Genomic DNA, 21,265 nt, shown 5'->3' with positions numbered 1-21,265 from the left:
GGGATTTTTTTTCAATCTTGGCAGCTTTTAGAATCTGATTGCTAAGTTGTTTAGAACTTAGACACTGCCTCTGGTTACAGGTTTGAAGTAGTGTTCAGAGACTCAGACTGCTACTATAAGGTCTTTGCTTTTGAGTGGCTCATCTTACACTAGGAAAAGTCCTATCTGCAGTTGTTCTTTGTGCTTCTTGACAATGTGTCTCCATAGCACTGAATGCAGGTTGTATAGACTGTAAAGATATTCTCCTTCATGATTGCTAGAAATAGTTATGCAAACTTTAACAGCTGCACACTTTTAGATCATCCCTGATTTTATCAGTTGTCTTTAAATGTGTGTAATCTTTCCTATTGCCTACTGTTGAGGTCTCCTACATACAGGTGTTTAATGACCTTACTTTTTCAAATGTGATTTTGCTGATCACTTTTCAGTTGCTTTGCTGTTTTTAGTTGCTTGACTAACATTGGTTCAGGTCATGATATGTGGAAATGTGTCTTGCCAGTCTTTAAGTTTTTGCCCTCTTGATTCTCCCACTTCTTGCAGAGAAATGCCATTCCCATGAATGAAGCAGAAGAATTGCATATGCAGTGCTTGTAATGGAGCAGGAATGTAATGCTGAATCATTCCAGGATTTCTTCTGGGTTTTAATACAGACATAACAAAACTCTGCCTTTGAGCTTAACATTTACACTTGCACTTAACACTTTGAAGTCCAAATGAATCAAGTGACTTCTGCATAGAGAGTGCATGTATAGTATCTACAAACAGTGCCATGTAATGGCACTATGATGTTTGGGTTACCAGAGTCACAGAGGACATACAAGATAGCCTAAAAAAAAATTTGCTTTGTAACTTATTGCCTTATTATTTTACTTTAAATATTACAATAACCTTGAGGGATGTATACTGATGAGCTTTCTCTTTTTACCTTCTGTTCCTCCAGGTTGCAGACAGAGCTGAATATGTGGGCTCTGCATTACTCCACCGAGGCTTCAAACCATCTCATGTTCAATATATAGGAATCTTTTCACAAAACAGACCTGAGGTAATTGACAGTGTGTGTATTGGTGGTCTGGCTACTACTGGAGTGCACCTCTCATCTGTTGCATTTTTGCAGTGTTCTGAGCTTTCCTACTAAGAGCTGATGTTGGGAAAAGGCTAACATTGTAGACCCACAAGCCACATATAGCAAATTTAGCTAAGAACTGAAGCTGCTACCTGATTTAGCTCTTGATGCCTTTTCCTCCCAGGGATGACTGTAGAAGGCTGGAGAGCAGGATAAGAATCAGCTAATCTGGAAGAACTTAAGTAATTCTATCCTCTTTTCAGTTTATAGAGGAGGCCTGTTTAATAGGAGGCTGATGCAGTACTTGGGGAATGTAATCACCATTCATTTTCTCTCTTAAAGTGACATTGAAGTATAATCTAATTTAAAGTGGTTGGAAGTCACAAGCTGTTTACACACTTGAAAACCACATAGAAGATGACTAAAGGTGATCTCTCTGGACACACAGATTCTGGAAGCAGTTCATTAAATGGATAGAAAGACTCAAGAAAATGACCTAATTAAAGATTCTCTGAAAAAGCAAAATGATATTTTGAATTTAAAACAACTATGGGCATAATTAGGTTAATTAACTAATTTCTATCCAATTTAACTCAGAACTGTTTCTAGATTGCTGTTTCCAAAAATATTAAGAAATATTTAGTAAACACTTTCTGTATTTGTTTATTACATTTATTTAATAGATGAAAGAAATTCAGCTCTGTATTTATGCAAATAGTAGCTTGAGCTGGTACCTGCTGTATTAAGCTCAATCAAAATGTGTTAAGACAGGCTGGTTAAGTTTTGTCAAAAATAAGCTATCCTTCTTGATTAAACACACTCAGATAGGTGCCACTATCCAGAGCTATCTCCAGTATTGACAGAAGTTGTATCAGTGTCTTGGTGATGCTGGACAACAACTTTCTGTTGGATCTCTTCTAAACTCAGTTTGTCACTGAGTCTTCCCTACTGTTTAAAATACAAGCTGTGTGACAAGTGACTTTGACCTCCTTCCTCTCACAACCTACATCACAAACACCCCCTTAACTCTATAGACATGTAAAAGTGAAGAAAAGCTCTTTTTTTCTCTCCAGACTCTTAAATCTGTAATAACTTACTGCTTGGCTTCTCCTAGAATTCTGGTTCTAACAGCTTCGTTTTTATTTCTGCAATAAAGTCTGTGATGTTTATAAGAGGCTGCTAAATGACCTGCTGTTACAGCCTCTTCAGCTGAGTCTCCTGTGCTCATAACACTGTGGACTAGAAGTAAAAAGAGAGCCAGGCATTAGTGATGTGTGAGTTTGAACTGTTTCTCTATGAATCTGTAGCTGCAAGCTCTTTAGGTCAGTGGATTTTCTGAAGGAGAGTATGGTAGTATGGTCTGCTCTTCAAATCACAGACATAATGTGCTTGAGTTGCATTGCTTCAGCAGGCTTGTGAGTTGAGCCAGCAACTTTAAATCTGGGATTTCCCCTGCTGAGAACTACTGGATGGGTGTTGTGACATCCCCAACATAATTGCTAATTTGGAGAGGAGGTTGTAAAGGTTTTGTGTGAAAACTGTCACATTTTCCAGTTCAGGGAATAACTGCTGGGGAAATTCCCTAATGGAGAAAATCCCAATATGCTACTCCCTTAAGTGTTCACTAAAAAAACAAACTTGGATTGGCAAAGATATTGCTTTCTCTTTGAGTAACTGGAAACCATGTGGTGAGGATTGAGAAAACAGGACAGTGAAACACAGTATCCCTTAAGTGACCAGAGCCATGACAGAAAGGGAACTGAAATGTTGAAGTTTGATATTTTAATTTAAATACTCTTGACTTCAAAAGGTAGAATGGAAGAAAAGTGTCTTGGTAGTTCAGAAAAGAAAAATGTTGGTTGTGTTGAGAATGATGGTGTGTAAGAGTTGTTGGAGGCTGCAACAGGAAGTCTTTATCACTGTGTGCAGCTTCTGAGGACTGCTGTAGTAGACCCCCATACTATTAAAATAACGACTAAACTTCAGGCTGATGAATAGCAAAATAGCTGCTTCCTTGTTACAGGTACATGTGAATGCTAATCTGGGAAGAAATACTGAATTGACTGTTTCATGGCCAGTGTAGGTGTGCTTGTATGTCTGTCTGCAGGGAACTCCAGTTATATAACTGGTCTTGTTTTAGCTTTATTAAAAACCCTTTTCAGATGAGATATGTGCAACTTGCCTATTATAAAAATGCTTTCAGAAAATATCTCAAAGCTGTCTCAACTAGCAGAGAACCTGCTTTAGGGAACTTGCCCCTAGTAGTTCATTTAACAAAATTGCCATGTCTTTTTGTATACTCTCTACACTGGTTATTGCATGGAATAAGCAGCTGAATAACATTTAAATGTCATCATACAAGGGGGAGGTAACTGGCTAATGTCCTACAAAAACTTTGGAAAGTGTGACAGAGTCTGGAGGTGGGGAAGGGAAACAAGCACCCTTGTTAATGAAGCCCTTGTTGAATTGTAAGTTCTGATAATCCTTCTAAAGATGCATGTTGTGTCTTCCTGTAATTGAAACTGACTAAAGGTACCATGTTGGAGAAGTTCTGTTGTCCTTTATGAGGGAAACCTGAAATGTTAGGTTTGTTGACCTCATCATGTGTCCAGAAGGTCCCATTTCAGGAGTTGCATGCTAGTTTGTAATCTGTGTAGCTGGTGGTTTGCAAACTGTGCCACATAGCTACAATCTAGGAAAAAATCACTTCACTATCTTATCTTGGTGGTACTTTGGATGAAATCAGTCTTGCTGTAAAGTACTGTCAGTTTACATCACACTGTGGTTGCAGCTTCCATGATAAGTACTGCACTTGTTAGCAGGCAAGTCTTTCTTATTGCAGCTTGCATGCAATTGCATTTTTTTCATAGAAGTCTTCAGATTAGACTTCTTTAAAGAAGAATGGTTATTCTTGAGAAATGCTGAGGAACTTTCTGAGGCTGGCTTTCTGAAAGACTTGTTGTTTAGCTGCATATATTGCATGTCTAGCCATCAAGTGAGTTGTAGCTAAGGTAGAAGTGAGAATATAATCTGTATATAAATGTAATGTGTATCAAGACACAAGCAAGACTCAGATTTGTATACTGTGGTATTACAGAATATTGAGGGCTCTGGCTGCCTTTAACCCAAAAATGAGAGGAAAAACTAATTACTTGTACTCAGTCCCTCTCTGTTAATATGTAAACTAACAAGACAGTTAATGTTTTCTTAAGAGCTTAAAATTGTTCTTAAGGGCAGAGTTGAATTTTACTGCATTGGATTCTTTAGCTCTTCATTGTTTGTGCTCTTTCCACAAGTAAAATGTTTTACTAGATATTCAAAGTATAAAAAACACTAACTGCCACCTCCTTTTTCAGAAAGAGTTATCCAAATGACCTCTATTCTATTAGCTTCCTTGTTAGAAACAAAATCTGAGTCTTTATTGGAGGTCTGGTATAAGCAAACAGTGACTTGCATCTTCTTTTTTGTGCAGTGGGTTATCATTGAACAGGGATGCTATTCATACTCCATGGTTGTGGTGCCACTTTATGACACATTGGGAACTGAAGCAATTTCATACATTGTGAACAAAGGTAGGATGCTCTCAGCAACTGAATGCATGATGGCAAAGCTGTAGCCCCCTTCAGAAGAGTCTTTTGTTACCAGTTCTTATGTATGGATGGATCTAGTCTAAATTCAGCTCACACTGGTAATGTCATTCTCTTTCATCAGCTGACTTGCAGTTGGTTTTCTGTGACAAACCTGATAAGGCCAAGCTTCTGCTGACTGGTGTGGAAAAAGGGGAGACTCCAATACTCAACACTATTGTTATCATGGAGTCTTTTGGCACAGATCTTGTGGAACGTGGCAAAAAATGTGGGGTGGAAGTCTTCAGTATGAGAGAAATAGAGGTAAGCATGCTTAACCTGCTTTACTGCTTTTGTCCTATTAACTTGTGGAGGAAGAAGACAGTATCTCTTGAACAGATTTTTAGGGCCATGAACAAAATGTGGTGGATTAGTTTCAAAACTAACTCTTGGATTGAAGCTTACATACAAGATATTTTTGAACGATAGAAGAAAAACAAGTCACTAATAGCATTTCACACTGCTCAAAATATAGGAGTGTATATGCCAAAATGACAGAATGAAAGCTTAAGATTGTCCAGACTGACCATAAGCTATGGGTCATAAGGCTTGCCTATATGGAGCAGTTATGTAGCTATATGTGGTGACTCACACTTCAGAAATAATTATTTCAAAAAGAGCCTGTGAAAAATGGCTTCTTTCCCTGCACCCTTCATGCACAAAATGTTTTCTAGAGGAGGATGACAACAGCAGTAAGCTGCTTGCAGAGTGAAGTGGTAATGCAAGGGAATGAGACTTACAGGTTTTTTGGAAGTAGAGGCCACTTTGCTTAGTGACCTGGTGGTCAAGTCTTGGTTTTACTTGTAGTTATTTTGACTGTGTATAGATCTCTTATGCAAGTCTATTTCATAACTTCAGTCATTTGGAGAACTTTGTCCCAGGAACAAATTGCACAAAGTACATTTTTACTGTGGTATTATGAAACTGGCTTCAGCCTGGTTCCAGATGGAGTTCTGGTATAGGCTTGACTCACTAGGACTTAACTGTATCCAAGTGCTTGCCCTGTGTAAGTGTCAGTAACTAGTTCGAAATAGTTAATTTCAACTAAATTTGTTTTCATAGTAGTCTTAAGTGCTGTGTTAACAGTCACCTTCTGGTAAATATATAGAAATACCAGCATGCATTTTTAAGAGGTTAGCTGTATGGTAGCTAACTAGTCTGAGACTGCGAGGTCAAAGTGCAGCTCAAAACATTATGCAGAGGAAGAGATTTAGAGTTCACTGGCAAGAAGTTTGGGTTAAACGTGCAAAAATACTGGCCCACCTGCAAGCTGAACTACAGTTTCTGGGAAGGGAGGATGCTTTCTGATGGACCTTGTAGCTACAGGAAAGAAAAATCAGGGTGTGAATGTACACTGAGGGAGTCACTTCCAGTAGTATTTTGTAGTTCTTATCAAGCATTGTTGTTACATGTTTGGGTTAATGCAGTATTAGGTTCTCAATGAGCCTCTTTTATATTTGTCTTTCACATTTAATGTTTCTGATACTGTTTCAGGGAGTGAGCATAACTTCTGCACTTTAAGGGGTAGAAGCTTTTAGTATCTCTTGAAAGGCAACTATGAACTGTTTAGGGACTTAGACATGGTTGTTCTAGTCTAATTTAGCTTCAAGTACTTGGTTTCTTGGTTTCCAGTTTAAAGCATAACTGAGAAATGAGCTTACAGGTTTTGACACTAGTTCATCTGTATCTTCCAGATGCTGTAGGCTTGGTTCCTGTGTGTATACTGTGGTTACTTAGAACTGAATATCTGTGAATAAATGGCTATTCAACAGGAAGAGAAGTTGGAGTTCTAGGACATCAAAGGACATGTGTGGAGATAGGAGCATTTACTGAATATACAGCTAGATGTTACTCAAAACAGGCAGTAGGGAGGTATTGCGCTCCTGGTAGTACATGAAATGCAGATGATGTTTTGAGCAGCAGCTACATTGTCATAGTGGCAATTTTTTGCATAACAGCACTGTTTTAAAAGGACACTTGTGGATGTGAAATGTTAACTGTTTCTAGACACTGCCTTTTTTCCTAAAACTTTAAGATGTACCTTAGATTACTCCAAGACATGCATAGTACTATTGTGTACTTGAAATGTGAAAGTAATGGTAAAGCTGATGTGTCTGCCTTCAGAGGGTGCTTCCAAAACTCTGCTTAACAAAAGGTCCATTTTAATTTGCAGAATTATTGGTTGTAGCCTTAGATAGGCAAGACAGTAAGTCTTGATTTGAAACTTTAAAGTTCCTCAATATCAAACATCAGCTTTTAGAACTTTTGTCTCAATCAGTTATATCCTTGATGATAAAAGGATCATCATCTTGGTATCCATTCACTTCTGCCTAAAGAACTATGACATCACTAATGATCAAGTCTGAATAATTGTAAGGAGAGAGACAGAAGTGGAGATTGTGGTGCAGAGAATCTAGTTCTCTGCTTTTTAGTCTACAGAGCTGCAGACCACCACTGACCCTCAAGGGGAAACTTAGTTGTCACTCTAAGTGCTGATGTTAGTGTGAGGTGATTAGTGTGATGAATCTTGCTTCCCCTTCAACATTTCTCAGTGGCACATATCACTGCTCAAGGTATAGAATGGAGGTTTGTCATAACACTGTTTAACATTGAGCTTCTGTAGTGAGCGACTCCTGGTTTACTAGCTGAGAGAAAACCTATCATTTCTAGATTAGTTCTAACCCTTGGAGAGCACTGTAGTTATTCTAGATATCTTTAAAACATCCTTTAAAGCTTCTATTAATCTATTAATAAGTTAAAATACTGTAACAAAACATATAAATGGAATATTATGGTGTTTGTCATGCTCTGTGTCCAAACTGACTCTCCCCTTCTGTTTTCATAGGAGCTGGGAAGAACACACAGGCAAAAACCTATGGTAAGTATGAAATTAACTTGAGTATCAGAAGCTGGATAGCTTTCTGCAAATGAAACTAGCAAATCTCCTTATGTCCTGTAGTTCAAATGTAACACTAGTATTTCAGTGTTTTGTCCAGAAAAGTCTTTTTCCTTGCCATCCTAACCATACTAATACTTTCTTAACTCTCATAGCCTCCAAAGCCAGAAGATCTAGCAGTCATCTGTTTCACCAGTGGAACGACAGGTACACCTCATTACATTATGCAGAATTATTATCCTGTATATGCAAAATCAATTCAGAAGCCCTCCTGCCCTCCTATTTTTTCAAGACTCTCCCTTGCTGCTGTATCTTTTTGGCAAGTAGTAGCTGGGGAAGTTTTATGGTAAGAGTCCATTTGGTTTTTCCCATTGATACAGAGTTGTGGTACTGGGGGTGGAGGCCTTACATTTTGGAGCTTGGAAATAAATGCTGAACCTGTGTTTCTGTTACAACGAGGGGTCTGTGTCAGACTTCATACTTTCAATTCTTCCATAGTCTCTTTTGTGTGCTGTGTTAGCAAAACTTCTTCCTTAGCTCTAGGCAGCCTTGCTGTAAGATGAAAACAAAGACTGTCTAGATGTCAAGATGTCACACACTTGAGGTTTATGAATTAATATCAAGCACTGGCAGGGTACAAAAAGGGAGCACTACAACAACAAGCCATATCTTTAAATCACACGTGAGAACCATAAATTAGTCTGGGTTTGACAGCTGCATCTTCCCAGAAGTGTCAAATTTTTTTGAAGGAGAGAAGCTTATCCAGGAAACAGGACAATTTCTTAAAAAATTGAGAACAAACTTACTACTTAAGTGTTACCAGCTTCTTGAAAGTATCTTAGCAACTTCTCTGCCTTTGTTTAATTAATATAGAAAAGTATTGATACCAAAGAAGGGGCAAATTCATTGAAATGCTATTGGATCAGTTTTATCATTGATAGGTAGCTTAAAGGACCTAAAAATTTCATTGTTGCATCCTGATGTGCTTTTTCCTTAGGAAACCCCAAAGGAGCAATGATCACTCATCAAAATATAGTCAGCAATGCTTCAGCTTTTGTGAAAAGTACAGAGGTAAACTGCAAGGATTACCACTGTGTTTGCATGAAGGGAATCATCTCGGGAGTTAAAAAAAATTGAAATCTCTCATTAACTTTGGTCTCACTAAATATTAAGATATAAATGAAAATGTCACTTGACAGCACTCTGCCCCATACTAGGTCAGAAGTCAGTGATTACTGGTTTCTTCTGTCAGGGTCAAGAGCTTTACAGTTTGGTCCATGCTCAGTGTGGCAAAAATCTTGATGTCTCTACACCAAATTCTGCCACAAGCTTAGTATGTTTGTCATCAGTACAAGCTTTGTATCTAACTTTTTCTGCTAAGGGTAGGAGAAGATGTAATGTATTAAGCCTCCAAAATACTTAAAGCCCCTGTGTAAATCAGCAAACAGCATGACTGCATATTCACTTAGTGTTAGCTTTTAGTTCATGTTAGAGTACTATGGTTCATCTGCAGGTTAGCTAAGAAGGTGGTTCTAATACATGCAGATGTAATTAAACGTAGTTGTACTTAATTGCTAAGTACTTGACATGCAGAACTGTTCTGAAATGAATCAATTTGTTTTACAATTACTTTTGATATCAGCCTTATGGTACATTGGATAAACAAACACCAAGCTCTTAGTGTGTGTTTTATAAAATACCCTAAGGTACACTACTTTAACCTTTTGTTCCCCTTCTCTGCCAATGTATATAATGAAACTTTATAACTTCTATCAGAATTGTTTCTGTTCATAATCTTAGGAATGCTAAGTTGAATTAATTTGGTCACTCTGCTCAATTCTAAAATACTGCTTTTTCTGCAGTGGGTATTTACTCATGCTAGAAGCCATAGCTGGAATCTTCTAAGTGACAGAAAAACAAACTGAAGCAGGGGCCATGCTCTAGAGTCCAGATGGTACATTTCATTGTTGTGTTTAACTTTGGCAAAACAAGGGATCAATGAGAATTAAACTTAATTTTATTAACACTTTCAGAAAACATTTATGCCTTCCTGTGATGACGTTCTGATATCATTCCTGCCCTTGGCTCATATGTTTGAGAGAATTGTTGAGGTAAGCATCTATTTGTTGTACTGAACTGCTGAAGCTTACTTTTCCTGTCTCTTGAATCCCAATGATACACACTATTGCTTTTCGGCTTTTTCACACGTTTATGAAAGCTTGAAGTAAGGTTCACAAAAACAATATCCCGTAAAACAAAACCCAGTGAGTACTAGACAATTGATTTTCACACTGAAATAAACATTAACCTTAGAGCCAGGGTTAATAAAAGAATACTAGAACATGAGACAATCCCTAAGGACATATACACTGCCTACAAATTCCCTCTATCTTCAGTGCACTATTAAAAATCCATGCTGTTCTCTTAACTGCAGACTTAATATTGTATCATGTGGCATCCTGATTGCATACCTTAAAATTAGCTTTGGGTGCTTAAATTTACCATTGCTTCCAAGAAAATTCAGCATAAAGGAAGGAATTTGGTTTCAGTGGAGCCTTCTAGGAAATAAAAATGGCTTTTAATGCAGTGTAATGATAAATTTTGAATTTATCTTAGCTTGTACTACCATACAGTGAAACCTGGGGCTTAAGTTTTGAGGATGGGGAGGTGGGAGTCAGGTGGTCTTAATACTGGCAGTAGTAAGGACTTCTGAGCCCACAACTGAGTGGCATGCACCACTGAAAGGATGCCATTTCCTCAAGCTTGTGTATTGCAGAGGCTAAAGTTAATTTAACACCTCTCCCTTAGGTGAGGCTGCAAATAGCTTATGTGGCAGACAGTCACGTACTACTCTATGTAGGGAAATAAGCAGCCTCTGTGCAAGTGTAAAAGCATAGGGCATCAGAAATTGTTCTGTGATTTCAGTTAGGAATCCTGATCTGTGTCTTCACTATATATATACACATCTGAAAATATGTTAAGTGCCTGTATGTGTATATATGTGTGTTATGAAGACTGGGAATAGCTTAACTGAGGTGTGCAGTTGCTGCTCTTAGGCTTATAGCACTCTTTCTGCTGATAATCTGGACATACCAGTTACACTTCAGTGTCTGTTTTACTTACTCTGGTCTTAGACTAGAAGGTACAGACTCTGTAGGTAAGAGCTCTGCTTTTGATCACACAGTAGAAACAGAATGGTAACTTGTGTTCTGAAGGATAAATTGAGAAGAAAGTGTTTGGGTCTCAGCATTCCTCCACTGTTTGAGGCCTTTCCAAAGTAGGTGATTACTTGTATATTTGCATAAGGAGATTCAGCAAGAACACTTCTGGTAGAATGGAGAAAAGTTTATACCTACCCCATAGTAACAAAACATAGGCTCTGTAAGGAGCAATCTTCAGAGTCTGCCTGTTGTGAAGTTGGTGAATTTTGATGTCCAAAGGAAGTCAGAAGGTCAATGAATTTGGCAGGACAAATGAATTCCCACCTAGCAATGACAGCTGCTGTGCAGTCCACCTGGACTGATGCATTTACTGCCTTTTAACAAATCTTGGCAAAGCTGAGGTAGAGGGGAAAAGTGACACTTCAGCATGTCTCATGCAGAAGAGGTGAAAATAGATGGCAGGAGATGAAGGGAGAGCTGTTATAGAGGAAGCAGAAGAAATAAGTGGTGGTGTTGTCTTTCTAGCCCTATAGTCTGAGAATGCTGTAAAACTAGTTGAGAAGCTGAGGTGATTTAAGGGTGGTTTCCACAGTTCACCCTGCATAGATAGGACAGTTGCACTTACACAGCTAGAACATTATCCATCCTGTGTTTTTAAACTGTTTTTTTTCTTTTAAGTGTGTGGTTCTGTGCCATGGAGCTAGGATAGGATTCTTTCAAGGGGATATCAGACTACTTATGGATGACCTAAAAACACTGCAGCCCACTGTATTTCCAGTAGTACCAAGACTGTTGAACAGAATGTTTGACAAGGTAAGTCCACATTCATGAGTCTAGACTTGAAGTTTGCTCTGGGATTTGAAACTGGATGTTAACATTTGTGTCTCTAAGGGCTGAAAGTGCAGAGAGTAGTACTAGTTGTATGAGAACGCTTTCAGGCAGCAGATACTAATGTTGGAATGTCTGACTAGGGAACTTGGTTCTGTCTAGTGTGATTTAATGACTTGCTGTTTGGGTTTGAACAAGCTATTTCAGTCCAGTCTACAGCATGAATATGAAGTTCAGCATCTTCATGCTAAGCTTTTATCCTCTGGTTCATGGAGTGATATTTGCAAACCAAGGTCAGGTGTTTGCTTATGTTTGCATGGATGCATACAAGATTTCTGTCTAGCAGCCAGTTCTAGCAGGGAGAACTAAATCAGCCAGCCAAGAGCGCTGGGAATAGGGTGATGCAGTCCTTCTCTTATTTGCTTACTACCTGCCTGCTTAGGGTCATCTGAGATGGGGATTCAGAATTCATTCTTGGACTTGAGATTTAAAATTATCCTTTTGCCATATGGATCATTGAATCTTACAATACTACTGGAGGAGTTAAATGGTCTAAATCCTGTGACTGCTAAAGAAATGGCAGAGCTGTCTGTGCTGTCTTAGACACTACAGTACTCTAATCATGAGACCAGGGAACAGCAAATAATGCAAGTTGTGTTTGGCACCAGGAACAAATAGTGCAGCTTTGATCCATTTAGAGGGATGGTCTGTACTGCTTAAAAAGCTGCCCCTCATTCTGCTCGTGCATTTTGTACTGGAATTTGTGAAGCAGAGCCAAAGCTTGTGACTCTTCTCCTTTTATGATGTCCTCTTGCTTGTTAACCTTTGTGCCCTGAAGCTTATAACGCTTTGGTGGCACTGTTTCAACCTCTACTCAGCAACCTAGCATGTGAAGTGGACAAGTGAGAAATGGTGGGGACTGCGTCTGTGCATGCTTCTGTAAGGAAAGAAGGAATGCTAATCTGAGGCTTCTAACCACAGACCTGTTTTCTCAATAGATTTTTGGACAGGCAGATACTTCATTGAAAAGGTGGATGCTGGATTTTGCTTCCAAAAGGAAAGAAGCAGAGCTCAGAAGTGGCATAGTTAGAAATAACAGCTTCTGGGATAAAGTCATCTTCCGCAAGATACAGGTATGCTCTACAGCCTCAGTCTGCAGTTGCTGTAATTCATATGAATGTTTATAATCTAGTGTGGCTTTCATCACCCATTAAAGGCTACTCAGAATAAAAATGAAACCAGTCTTTTTATTGCCAACTTTTTCCCATTTCCTTTTTGTTACAATAGAATCAGCTAACTGTATTAGGGAAGTTCACTCTGAAACACCCTGGTGCTTCTCTGTTACCACTTTAAAAGCAACCCCTGCCGTTCTGAAGGAGGAATGCTAAACGTGACACAGTGCCACCTGTAGCTCCTACTGTCTCCTCACTGGTCACTAGTAAGCTATGTCTGCTATTATTTCTGGCACTCACTTGCTATGGCTTTAACCTTGGTTTTGCAACGTGCCCCTGTGGCTGCTTTTTATAGCAGTCAGTATGTATGAGAAGCTGATACAAGGCAGTTAAAAATAAAGGCGTTCCTTTAAGGCCATGACTGAAGTGGTTCAGACTGTTGGCAGAGGCTGTATTGCCGCAGCACCACAGCATAGTTTTTGTAGGTACTATGTGTTTGAGGTACCACTGTTTTCCATCCATTAATGAGATTTAAAACACTACAAGAAAGATGGCTTGCAACAGGAGACTAAACTTTTAATCTCTAGCATTTGTGGGAGACACTGTAGGTGGATAGTGGCTGAGGGTGGGACTGCTTCTGGAAATCTCTCTAAAATGTTTTTGGTGTCCACAGTATCTTGTGTCTGTTGTAGGCAAGTTTGGGAGGAAAAGTAAGGCTGATGGTTACGGGAGCAGCACCTGTATCTGCAAGTGTACTGACCTTCCTGAGGGCAGCTCTTGGATGTCAGGTGAGTTTCCTGGCCTCAGTCATAAACCAAAAACTTCAGCTTTGTTATAGCAGTTCTAGTACTCTGATCATATGGATAATGCTTCCTGGAGACTATATGAGTGTCTACTGCTTTTCAGGGTTTCTTTCTTGGTCCCCTAAGATTTCTGTATTTGTCTTAAAGCCTTTACTACAGATAACCACCTGAACTATCTTAAGGAAAAGACTGGAGGGGGGAGGTTGTAAGCAGTAAGTCACATTCTTGGATTACATTTCTGGGGCTTGCCTTGATTACAGAAGTATTTGGGGCTGCTGTAGAGCATCTAGTCAACATTTTGATATTGTGGTGGTGTTGCTTTGAAGATGAAATTGAGGGGAATCACATTGCATGTGACACAACCTTCAGAGTAGATGCCTTTTGAGGTAAAATTCAAATAGCAGTGATAGAGGATGAAACAAATGTGTAGAAATTGAAGGGATAGAAAATGAAACTACTCTAAAATATGACGCTTCTGTAACTTGAAGTTTTTCATTAGTGCAATGTATTCTGCACAGAATAGGAAAGCCCTCTTATTACAGAGTAATGACAGCTGTGATGGGGTAGAAGGATTTGATTCCTGGCTGTCTTGGACAGATCTGTCTTTAAATGATGTGTGTAAAGTCATTGCTAGTGCCAGTGTTCTTAGTTTCTGCTTGCTCTCACTGTTGGTCTCAGGTGTAACATACCATGTGAAGTTGAGTGAAATGTTGACTAAATATTGGAACTGAAGGTACAATATTAGCACTCTTTATAAGGTGCTGTAGATTTTACTAAATTGACGTTTAAAACACTAGAATCATAGGGGGTGGAAGGGAGCTCAAGAGATCATCAGGTCCAGCCCCTCTGCCAGAGCAGGATCGCCTAGAGCAGATGATACTAGAACACATCCAGATGGTTCTTGAATATTTCCAGAGAGGGAGACTCCACAAGCTCCCTGGGCAGCTGGTTCCAGTGCTCTCACCCTCACAGTGGAAAAAATGTATCTTCACGGTCACATGGAACCTCCTGTGCCTCAACTTCCACCCATTGCCCCTTTTCCAGTCACTGGGTGTCACCAAGAGGCTGGCTCCATCCTCCTGGCATTCACCCCTTACATATTCAGAAACATGGATGAGGTCACCCCTTAATCTTCTCGCCCAGCTCCCTCAGTCTCTCATCATAAGGAAGATGTTCAACTTCCTTAATTTTTGTAGCTCTGCACTGGACTCTTCCAAACAGCTCCTTGTCACTAGGAAAACAAGCAAAATATTAATCTCATTTTAATAAATAAACTGCACATTGAAAAGTAAGGATCTTAAATATTCTGCTTTCACATCCTAGTTCTATGAGGGTTATGGACAGACTGAATGCACAGCTGGATGTTCGCTGTCGCTGCCTGGTGACTGGACAGCAGGTATGGTGTTTAATAGTCCACCTGTCAAAACTTCAAGTGCTGCAGATGTCCCTGATCCCATTTAGTATGCAGTGCACCTACTATGAAGCGTAAGGTTCTGTCAATCACATGAAGTGAAAGTTTGGAAGAGATCCCTTGAATTTTCTACACCTAAACAGCTAGGAATGTTCAGTAATCCAAACTTTTAATGGGCTTTGTCACTGTAAGTTGAAGTAAATGTGGAGATGGAAGATCACCATATCAAGCTTTTAAATGTTTACAGAGTAGGAAACTTTGTGTATAAGCAGTGCTGGAAACTTAAAAGGCATTTTTTGGTGTTGGAACTAAGTCTGCATTTCTGTCAGTTGTTACATATTCCGCTCCCTAATTGAAAGAATACTGATAATTTAAACTATACAGAGACTTCTGCTTAAGCATGCTCATAAAGTGAGTACCTTAATTATAAGAAAAAGCAATCTTGAGTACACAGTTCAGCTTGTAAAAATTCTAGAGATATCTGGAAATTTAGTATTTTAGTTCCAGCAAGTTAAAACTATTACTGTATTGCTATTGGTGTAGTACGTTACTAGGAATCAGTGTTCCATCTTTTGTTTTAGCAGGTAACCAGACTATTGTTTTAGCAGCCTGAACCACTTTTTAGTCAGACTCTTAAGTGTTACTCTTTAATAGGTCATGTTGGAGCACCCATGCCATGCAGTATCATCAAGCTTGTTGATGTACAAGAAATGAATTACTTGGCTGCAAAAGGAGAGGGTGAGGTAAGATCATCAGAACCCTGATCTCCCTCCTATTGACAATTCCTGTTTGTTGTATTTCAGATAGGCAGCATGCCTCTATTTTATGCTTATGTAATCACTGAAAATACTTAAGACTCGCTTGTAAGAGCTGGTCTCTGAGCTACAACAGTAATTTCTTCTAGTCTGAGAACTGATATTGGTGACAAATTTATCCAGTACCAATCTCCATGACTAATAGTTGGTCTAGCATTTTGAGTCCCTGTAGTTACTTAGTGTCAGCTTGGCTCTAACTTAAAACTGGATTTTTCTATCTCACTCTTCTAGATCTGTTCTAGAGTCCTGATACTATTAACCAGACCCTTCTATAGTCTCCTGTCATCCATGTGTGCCAAGCCATTCCCAGGCTGGTATGAGGGTTTGAATTCTTTGTTGCCTCAGGACTCTAGTACAGGACTTTTGGGGTTTGCTTTCAGTGGGCATCTTTAAGTTTTGCTTCCATCTTATTTTGCCTATCTGTGACCTAATTTCTAAGGAGGCATTTTGTAGTCTTGCTGACAGAAGTCTTATCCTGTGTCTTTTCTCTCCCTGCCAAAGAAAATTTGCCCAACCTTGTGTGTTATGTTGAGGAGAAAATACTTAAATCTGGGATCCTCTCTGAGTACTTCAGGCTCTCTTCCATGTTCCACACTAGTTGTTTTACTTCTATGTTCTCTTACTGACAGATACTCTAATTGTTTTATCTTAAACCGTTCTATGATTTTTAGGTTGGAAGGGACCTCAAACATAATCCAGTTCCAACCCTCCATCATAGGCAGGGACACCTCCCACTAGAACAGGTCACTCAAGGTGTCATCCAACCTGGCCTTGAACACCTCCAGAGAGGGAGCAGCCATAACATATCCCTGGGCAACCTGTGCCAGTGTCTCACCACATTCACTGTAGAGAACCCTTTCCTAACATCTAGTTTGAATCTCCCCTTTTGCAGTTTAAACCCATTCCCCCTCATCCTGTCATTAGAAGACATTGTAAATAGTCCCTCACCAGCATTCCTGTAGGTCCCCTTCAGATACTGAAAGGCCATTATAAGGTCTCCTTGAAGCCTTCTCTAGGCTGAAAAGCCCCAGCTCTTGTAGCCTGTCCTCATAGCAGAGGTGCTGCAGCCCTCCAATCATCTTTGTGGCCCTCCTCTGGACTTGCTCCAACAGTTCAATGTCCTTCTTGTGTTGGGGGCTCCAGAACTGTACACAGTACTCCAAGTGGGGTCTGACAAGAGCAGAATAAAGGGGCAGAATCTCCTCCCTTGCCCTGCTGGCCACACTTCTCTTGATGCAGCCCAGGTTGCTGTCCAGGCTGCACATGCACACTGTTGGCTCATGTTGAGCTTTTCATCAACCCAGACTTCCAGGTCCTTTTCCTCAGGGCTGCTCTCAGCCATTCACCACCCAGCCTGGATCTGTGCTTGGGGTTCTGTCAACTCAAGTACAGGTCTTGTAAGGTCTGATTTGATTCACTGGCAACTTCTTTGCCTATAAACGTTTAATCTTGATGGTCCTTTTACATACCTTCTAAGCATGTTGTTTTGATCCTAGTAATGCCCTTGCATCCAGTTATATCCAGAAAAGTTGTTTTTGCTTTTCTACTTGGTACACAGATCCAGACAAACCCCTCAGTTTAAATAAATTACAGGTTTCCTTCATATAGGGATCTTGAGTGCTGTAGGGCTTAAGGTATGAACTGGTTTACTTTGAGATAATCAGCACATGATTTGCTTCATATAGTTTTTTTCATTGATAGTTTTAGCACTATTCTGCTGTTGCTTACCAAAGCTGAAACAAAGACATCTTGAGGTTAAAGGGTAATATCTCTAGATCCAGCAGAATTTCTTCAGATAACTAAGTTTCTTCTGATAAATTGAGATTATTCACATAGCATGCTGGAACACTGCTGCTTCTAATTGCAGTGTTACACATTATACCAATGGGAAGTGTTAGGTTTCCAAAATCCATAAATAGACATCCCTGTACTAATGCATAAACTTAATCTTTTCAGTGGGGGTTATTGAAAACCATTGGAGAAAAATGTTCACTGCACACTGTTTAGCTTCCCTTCAATGCAGCATGCATTAACAAATGGCTACTTTCAGGTGTGTGTAAAAGGGCCAAATGTGTTTCGTGGCTATTTGAAAGATCCAGAAAAAACAGCAGAAGCTCTGGATAAAGATGGCTGGCTTCACACAGGAGATATTGGGAAATGGCTACCAGTAAGTTAAGTTAAATTTGTGAAATGCATGGCTGTAGTTACTAGTAGTAATGTACAATATACTATCTCATTATTACTTAACAAATTAGGTCATCTTAGAAGGAGGGTAATAACTGTTGTAGATAAATCTGGGTGCCTGAGGCTAAAGTATTAGCCATGTCAATCCCAAGACTTTCCCTAGTTAGATGGGTGCAGAGCCTGTTCTCTTCTAACAGCTTGACGCACTCTGGCTCTAGCACTGGTTTAGTGTGCTTAAGCTGTCTAGATTGTGTTTTCACCTGAAGTACCTCTTCTGAATGAAAGCTATTTCTGCCAACAGAATGGTACATTGAAGATCATTGACCGGAAAAAACACATATTTAAACTAGCCCAGGGAGAGTACATAGCACCAGAGAAGATAGAAAATGTGTACCTGAGATCTGAAGCACTTGCTCAGGTGTTTGTCCATGGAGAGAGCTTGCAGGTAAGCATTCCTCAGGTAGCTTAAATGAATGCAAGAGGAGACTGCAGGAAAGTGTTTGTCTTTGTTCCTCCCATCTCTAACTTTAGGACTGAAACCTCCATTTTCTTGAAGATTTAACACTTATGTTGAATGTACTTTTGAGGCCACCTATTGCGTAGCTTGTTTCTAAAGTTAGTTTCAAACCATGTGGTGGAGCTGGATTAATTTTACTGAATATTGATGACAGTGTAGAAGTCACTAAGTGTGCAAAGAAGATGAAAAGTTGTCCAGGTTTTTGCAAGTGTAAATTGAAATGTGGATCTTAACAGGAGTAATTCTTGAGTCCAGGCTTCTGAACTACACTCCTGTGTTCAAGTAGCAGAAACAAGTGCTGTTTAAAACCTAATGCTGACCAGTAAGAAACACAGAAACTGAAGGGTTGCACTTCATTAAACTTATTTTAAAAATTCTGGTTTTAGGCTTTCTTAGTGGCTGTTGTGGTACCTGATCCTGAGACTTTGCGCAGCTGGGCCAAGAAGAAGGGAATTGAAGGCTCCTATGAAGAGCTATGCAAAAACAAGGTAAGTCATATTGAAATACACAGTTCAGCTGTTCTGCATTGATACCTTCAAGCTATACAATAATGTTTCTGTATCCACAGGATGTGAAAAAGCACATTCTGGAAGACATGGTGAGGATTGGGAAAGAATCTGGTTTGAAGTCATTTGAACAGGTAAGGTGTTTGTGAGAACCTAGCACTAACTCTTTAAATTTTGCAAGGCAAATATAATCTGACTCTTTAAACTGCTTTTAATTTGCATCTGGAGTATGTTTAAAGTGAGGGACTTGATATGATGTCTGGGCAATTTTTTAATGGCCTTGTCTATTTCAAGCAATGCAGTTTGCCTAGTAACTGTTTACTTTCCAGGTCAAGGACATTGTCTTGCACACTGAAATGTTTTCTATTGAAAATGGCCTGCTGACACCAACACTGAAGGCGAAGAGACCAGAACTGCGAAAATATTTCCAAAAACAGATAGATGAACTCTATGCCAATGCCAAAATGTAACTGAGAATGGAATGAAGGTGGCACGTGTCTGTCTACTGTTGGCCTTCATATCTGTAATTTGACTACAGCAAACATAGGGAAGGAAACTGTGCAATCATTGACTTGTACAAAAATGGGTACTTGCCATAGGAACATTGAAGAAATGGAACACTGCCTTACTGTCAAGTTGTGTTGCATACTGTTTTTATGGTGACCTACAATTTCCAAAAAGAGCCTTAACTATAAATGGTAACTATATCTAAGTTATTTAAAACATCCTTGGCCAAAAATGGGACTCTCCTTCACCAAGGAACTAAGGTTTTCTTATTGCCAGCATGTTTGCTGTCTGCAGTGTATTTAGCAGTTGTCAATTCCACAAAGGATTTGGCAGGTTGGAAAATGCCTCTAAGTATCTTACATTGTCAGAGGATTAATTGATCTCTTAAAATCAACCACCAGAAAGACCCCACACCCTTACAGCTGTGTAACTGGTACTTCTTGTATTAGTCCTAATATTAACTGAGTATTTTGGGGTGGTTTTTTTCCCTTCCAGACCTGCAGCAAATTCTGAGATCTACTTCTATAAGGTAGAAGTCAGAGCTCCATGCAAAGGAGTTCCTCAGAGCAAGTCTGTATTTGGTGGTTCTGCCCTAGAAGTGTGGATGCAGTTAATTCAGCAAGTGTAGCCTTTGCTACACTAACACATCCAGAGTAATACCAGCCCTGTACACAAACAGATCCTAGCTCTGGCAAGAACACTAGAGACATAAAACCAAAACCATTCAGGAGGCTGGGCTACACTAACAATCAGGTAAACACTGCACCTGTACTAGCCCCTTGTTTTCCCTGTAATGAATATGTATTTAAAATGCATTTTTTAATGTGCCAGGTCCTCTGTAAGCAGAAGAGCTTCTGACATAACCTCTTAGTTTTCTGTGCTTTATGTATGAGCCACTGAGTATTCTTCACTGAATAGCAAAATAAGTCAGGTACAATGTTTTTTTTTGCCTGATGCTTTGCAGCAATTGGAAGTATTTATATATGCCAACAGAACTGTTGGTACAGACTAGGTATTTGTTCAGGGATGAAAACCTAATTCCCAGATAAATTACAAAAATAACTAGTTACCTTTTTGTTTGAGAAATCAGCAGAAATAAAGCCTTATTACAGGTGAAGTCTTGCTATCCTTAACAGAGTTGGTTTTGCATCAGCATTCATTGCTGTTTTTGAAAACATGGATATGTAAAATACAAGCACAACAAGGTTTGCACTAAGGTTTGTGTGTGATTGTAATGCACTACTCTGTAGCATAATTTCATACATGTGTGCAATTCAGGTACACAAATCCAAGTCAACTGTTAGAGCAGTAGTTTGTTACATTGGAATTCAAATGTTTGCTTAGTGTTGGCGATTTCTATGTTTTATAAAACCAAAACAATTTTCAAAACCAATGAAGGAAACCAAAATAAATTTCTGCATTTCAACTCAGTGAAGTGTTTCTTAATCAGGGAAAGTTGCTGCTGATGAACAGGTGTAATTTGGTAACTCTTAACATGATGTAAAAATAAAACTGCTGCTACAAATGTACTAACTACATGATAAATGCTGGTTGTTGAAACTTTACTTTTGGAAGGTAACTTTCTGACTTATTATGGCATTTATGTGAATGTGTGGTTAAGAGCTGCAAAAAAGGGATGCTAATTCCTGTGTTATCTATCCTACCCAATATTTGCTGCTGTCAGCCACTCCATCCACTTTTAAATCACAGTAGAAGGGTTGTGCTAGAGCGTTAGGCAAGGACAAATTCACTGAAATTCAACAAGGGCAAGTACAG

At 39.3% G+C, this 21,265-nt stretch overlaps 1 protein-coding gene across 1 annotated transcript in view; it reads left to right on the top strand.

The window, feature by feature from the left end:
• ACSL1 (acyl-CoA synthetase long chain family member 1) overlaps positions 1-21,054 on the top strand; it is a 37,227-nt gene extending 16,173 nt beyond the window's left edge. Inside the window, exons 5-21 of the mRNA XM_064148978.1 lie at positions 941-1,042; positions 4,536-4,635; positions 4,775-4,953; positions 7,535-7,567; positions 7,741-7,792; positions 8,583-8,656; positions 9,619-9,696; positions 11,425-11,559; positions 12,573-12,707; positions 13,439-13,534; positions 14,873-14,945; positions 15,615-15,703; positions 17,826-17,942; positions 18,261-18,404; positions 18,863-18,964; positions 19,045-19,116; positions 19,312-21,054. Coding sequence (XP_064005048.1) covers positions 941-1,042; positions 4,536-4,635; positions 4,775-4,953; positions 7,535-7,567; positions 7,741-7,792; positions 8,583-8,656; positions 9,619-9,696; positions 11,425-11,559; positions 12,573-12,707; positions 13,439-13,534; positions 14,873-14,945; positions 15,615-15,703; positions 17,826-17,942; positions 18,261-18,404; positions 18,863-18,964; positions 19,045-19,116; positions 19,312-19,452 — 1,722 coding nt within the window. The 3' untranslated portion in view covers positions 19,453-21,054. The remainder of the gene's footprint in view (positions 1-940; positions 1,043-4,535; positions 4,636-4,774; positions 4,954-7,534; positions 7,568-7,740; positions 7,793-8,582; positions 8,657-9,618; positions 9,697-11,424; positions 11,560-12,572; positions 12,708-13,438; positions 13,535-14,872; positions 14,946-15,614; positions 15,704-17,825; positions 17,943-18,260; positions 18,405-18,862; positions 18,965-19,044; positions 19,117-19,311) is intronic.
• The last annotated feature ends 211 nt before the right edge of the window (positions 21,055-21,265 follow it).

Source organism: Pogoniulus pusillus, chromosome 9 (assembly GCF_015220805.1).
Source record: "Pogoniulus pusillus isolate bPogPus1 chromosome 9, bPogPus1.pri, whole genome shotgun sequence".
Taxonomy (NCBI): domain Eukaryota; kingdom Metazoa; phylum Chordata; class Aves; order Piciformes; family Lybiidae; genus Pogoniulus; species Pogoniulus pusillus.
Note: the sequence above shows the minus strand (reverse complement) of the source record. Positions and strands in the feature narration are given on the sequence as shown.